Source organism: Salvia hispanica, chromosome 1 (genome assembly GCF_023119035.1).
Source record: "Salvia hispanica cultivar TCC Black 2014 chromosome 1, UniMelb_Shisp_WGS_1.0, whole genome shotgun sequence".
NCBI classification, from domain to species: domain Eukaryota; kingdom Viridiplantae; phylum Streptophyta; class Magnoliopsida; order Lamiales; family Lamiaceae; genus Salvia; species Salvia hispanica.
This window is the reverse complement of record NC_062965.1, coordinates 13857583-13861920: the sequence shown is the minus strand read 5'-3', so window position 1 is coordinate 13861920 and position 4338 is coordinate 13857583. Positions and strand designations below refer to the sequence as shown.

At 34.6% G+C, this 4338-nt stretch overlaps 1 protein-coding gene across 2 annotated transcripts in view; it reads left to right on the top strand.

Annotated features, from left to right (window-relative positions):
• Positions 1 to 4030, top strand: part of LOC125188687 (glycosyltransferase BC10-like) — a 9210-nt gene extending 5180 nt beyond the window's left edge. For both annotated transcript variants that reach the window (XM_048086755.1, XM_048086076.1), the window contains 9 exons: positions 725 to 825; positions 957 to 1028; positions 1252 to 1333; positions 1482 to 1562; positions 2130 to 2165; positions 2348 to 2413; positions 2485 to 2634; positions 3473 to 3601; positions 3728 to 4030. In XM_048086755.1, coding sequence (XP_047942712.1) covers positions 725 to 825; positions 957 to 1028; positions 1252 to 1333; positions 1482 to 1562; positions 2130 to 2165; positions 2348 to 2413; positions 2485 to 2634; positions 3473 to 3601; positions 3728 to 3751 — 741 coding nt within the window. In that variant the 3' untranslated portion in view covers positions 3752 to 4030. The remainder of the gene's footprint in view (positions 1 to 724; positions 826 to 956; positions 1029 to 1251; positions 1334 to 1481; positions 1563 to 2129; positions 2166 to 2347; positions 2414 to 2484; positions 2635 to 3472; positions 3602 to 3727) is intronic.
• Positions 4031 to 4338: the final 308 nt, after the last annotated feature.

Below are 4338 nucleotides of genomic sequence, written 5' to 3'. Positions count from 1 at the left end.
ATATTAAGACTGATATTCAAAGGAATTGTAAGAGTTCAAGTCTTAGACCACTCTTATAATTAGAATGTTTGTACATTGATATACTAAAATGGAAATTCAATCCTTGTGATATTTTCATTTATGCATAATTTTTGTTTTCTGTTCTTTTGATTTGATCATGCTTATAAATCCACTAAAATAGGGGAGGAATGTTGGAATTTTAGTGTATTAGCACTTTAATTCTAAGGAAGAATGTTGGAATTTTAGTGTTTATCACTTTAATTTCTAAACAATTCGGCTGCTTCATTAGAAGCTTGTTCTATCTTATTTTAGTGTTTGAATTAACTGTTTTAACAGTTTTTAAACAGTTATTAACAGTTTGGAATCAGTTTTAGTTAATTAACTGCCTTGGCAGTTAATTGTCAACGGTTTAGGCTGATTTTTGATTAAATACAGATCAGAGAATGAACAATAATCTAAGGAAACTTAGTCTTATCCGATCATAGATTTTGTGCACTCAAAATACTTGATCTGAAAGTATTTTATACGATTCTAAGTAATCCAAGTCTTCTAATAAGGATTCCCTAATCCTAAGTCATAAAATCATCATTATATATCTTACCTAACATAATACTGATACTCTTTTAGCATTACTTCGATCTGTATGTTGATTGACTTTATAAGAACGTCGTCGTCTATGTTTTATTAGCCTTTCAAGTGAATCTAGCTAGTGATGCTTTATTAGGTAGATTGGGGAGCAGCAAGCATGATCCAGGCAGAGCGTATTTTGCTTCGAAGTGCACTGATGGATCCTTTCAATGAGCGGTTTCTTTTCCTTTCAGACAGGTGAAATCTAATTTTCGCTGTGTGATAATAAGTGTCCTATAGTTTTCTGTACACTTTTGGCTTTCTTGAATTTATAATTTTCAGTGACCCAAAGATGAGCAACTCATCTGCTATAATTTTTTCTGTTGCAGCTGCATACCTCTCTATAACTTCAGCTACACATATGACTATTTAGTGTCAACCCCAAATAGCTTTGTAGACAGGTAATGCTGATGCATATTCCTTGATCTCTCTATTTACCTGTGAAATGATTAATAATTTCAATTACTGGTTTATCTTTCTTATTTTAGCTTTTGTATATGTATTTTTATTTTTCCTTGAGTCTTTCCTCCTTGTCTTTTATTTCCAATAAACAATTTGTTGTGGATGCACATTATGTCCGAATTCAATTAGCTTATGATACCTTCTTAACTATTGTGGTTGTAGTTTTGCTGATAAAAGGGAAAGTCGTTACAATCCAAAAATGTATCCAGTGATTTCTGTTGACAACTGGAGGAAGGGGTCTCAGGTGACTTGTGATTTTGATCTTCACAGAGTTGAACTAGTGTGAACGATACATTCTGACAGAAAAAGATGTGAAAATAGAAATCAACAAAATAAAAACTACGTATTTGCTTATATCTATAGCTTTCTTAATCTGTCTTTTGTTTTTGCAGTGGGTTGTTTTGACCAGAAACCATGCTAAGGTTGTAGTTGAAGACAAAACTGTATTCTCTATATTTCAGTTACAATGCAAGGTTGGTATAGTGACTTTTTTTTGCAACATTGTCTGAATAAGAGCTATAAATATTTTTCAGTTCGAAGATTCTCTCGCTGCTTGCTTAAACTTGCCTTGATGTTGTAACTTGGTACTTGTCTCCATACTCTGGACTTCCTAAAGGGGCGTTAATTTTGAGACATATATTAGACAAGCATCCACCTTATTCGATACATCCTAAGTTTGCCTTGAAGGATTACTTGATCAAACAAGCTTAACATTGTTCGATACATCCTAAGTTAGCATCCCCTAAGGGAATTAACTGATCAAAGGATCTTATTCATCTTATTTTGATGAATAATCCTTTGGCAAGTCCTCGGGTGAGGAAAAGTTTATATCTGCTAAATTCTGCCATTTAAATTCTACATGCACTTAGATGTTGAAATGCTTAGTATCTCTATTAGCATGCTTTATGAACTATGCTTGCTACCTTTCATAATAATTCATTAAAAAGTCAGCATCACTGGAGGCTGACATAGACATTTATCTATGGAGTATAAATTTTCTGTTGTTGACTTGTTCCTTTTCCTTTCCTTTTCAAAAACAGAAGAAGCCTCCTGAATATTGGCGAGATCATCCCATTGTAAGTCTTCTCTCTGTTGTTTATTTCCTATCACCTATCAATTGGAACATGATTAACTGCAGTAGTCATAAGTATTAGTGCGTACCTATGGATTTCTTTTCATGATTACTGATTGTTTTTTTGTGATCGCAATCATTATTTGATTGGGACAAATTTTTGACTCTACTATCTTCGTTCTGCAGCCTGCCGGTACATCAGCTGAACATGATTGTATACCTGATGAACACTATGTTCAAACCTTGCTTACTGTAAGATGATATCATTAAATGTTAGCTGTTAAATGTTATCAATGTCCATTGATTGTCTTTTGTCTGTTCAGCTAAAAGGCCTAGAAGGAGAAATCACAAGAAGGTCACTGACTCACAGTTCTTGGGATCTAACATCTTCAAGGGATCCTCATAGGAAAGGATGGCATCCAGTCACTTACAAGTTGGCCGATGCTACTTCCAGACTTGTCCAGTCCATCAAGGTAGTTTTTCTGCTGTTTTGGATATATTCCCATTTTACTTCCTACACGTTTCCATTCCCTCGAGTATTAAGGCTTCACTTACCATCCCTGGTCCCTCAAATAAACTTTCATTTAAAGGTTAAAAAATTGAAGCCTTATCTCCAGCTTACTCTCATTGGTTCAAACTCATAAATTAGGGCTTCGATGGATCTTACTTTGACTTATAAGTTGTAACTAAAATTTCAGTATTCAAGGTTTTAATCTTCTCAAGAAACTTATTTCTTGTAGGGAACATTAGTAAGAACAAAATGATATTATTTCCATGCTGGTGACTTGGTGCTGATCGATTTCTTTCTTTCTTTCTGCCTCGAATACTTAAATCAAGTTAGCCGCGAGTCTAGTCACTTAGTATGTAATTCACTAGGCCCTCTGCATTCCTCTCTGACTATGGCTCAGCTTGTGAAAAACTGTATTGTTTCCTCGGTTTCATCTCGGTATAGTAGCTTTCCACCTTTCGGATTGGCTCAGCTGCAAATTAATACTCCCTCCATTCCATAGTAGTAGAGTCATTTTTCCATTTTAGGCGTTTCATAGTAGGAGAGTCATTTCCTTTTCTTAGTAAAATGTAACACATTTTCTTACATCTCACTCTCTCTTACTTTATTATCTTTACTTTTTCCCCTCTCCTACTTTATTTTCTTTTTATTAATAGTAATACATTGCACACCTTTTTCTTAATCTCCGAGTACTAATTTTGCTATGAACGTATACAAAATTTACAATTCTAAAAGGTTAACAAAATCAATAGGAAAATAAGCACACAAAACTATTTGAGGCTTCATATATTCATTTTCTGCAGGCCATAGATAACATCTATTTTGAGACTGAGTACAGAAGAGAATGGTGCACTAGCAAGGGGAAACCCTCTCCATGCTTCCTTTTCGCCAGGAAATTCACGCGCCCTACTGCCTTACGACTTCTTAATATGGTGAGTTCATTCTATTCATTATGTTTATATAAGAACGATAATTATTGATGACATACATAACAAGGAACCAATAGTAATGATAGAAAATTACAATTCTGCTGTAAAACACTTTGTTTGTGGCTGCAGTCTGCTTTTGGGTTTTCCAAATAAGCTACAACTTGAGCACAGATACCACACTGAGATTGGCAACTGGAATTCATACATGTGAATAACCTTAGCTAGTGAGTCATCCATACTGTTGAAGATCAATGTCGAAAAGAGTTGTATTTGGTGATGTAATTGTTGTAACAAATGTTGTTTTACTAATATCTTTCATATGTTCCTGTGAGATGTCAATATTAGGTGCATTCTTAGTTCTGGTTTGTTAGCATAAGGGGAACCTCAAATATTCAGTAATCTTCAATAGTAGCCATCTACATTTTTAGTTCACTATCTTCATTTTTCTTAGCCTGAAAAATTCTTCCAGAGTTAATTGTTTGGATACTTTTGATGTAGAAACTTAAAAAAGTTGCAGTAATTCGGAATTACGTTTTCTGGCCCAAAATAAAGTTAACAGTTGTGGAGGTTTCTTCGAGGTCAACGACTCACCCAACCCAGATAGGGCTTTGGGCATGCCGAGTCGTTTGCCCCTTCTACCTACCAACAACCACTACAGAGCATATGACACAGACGCAGTCACGATGGCTCCATGTTCCACTTTTTTATGTCATTATTATTCATGATGCATGAAAATAAAG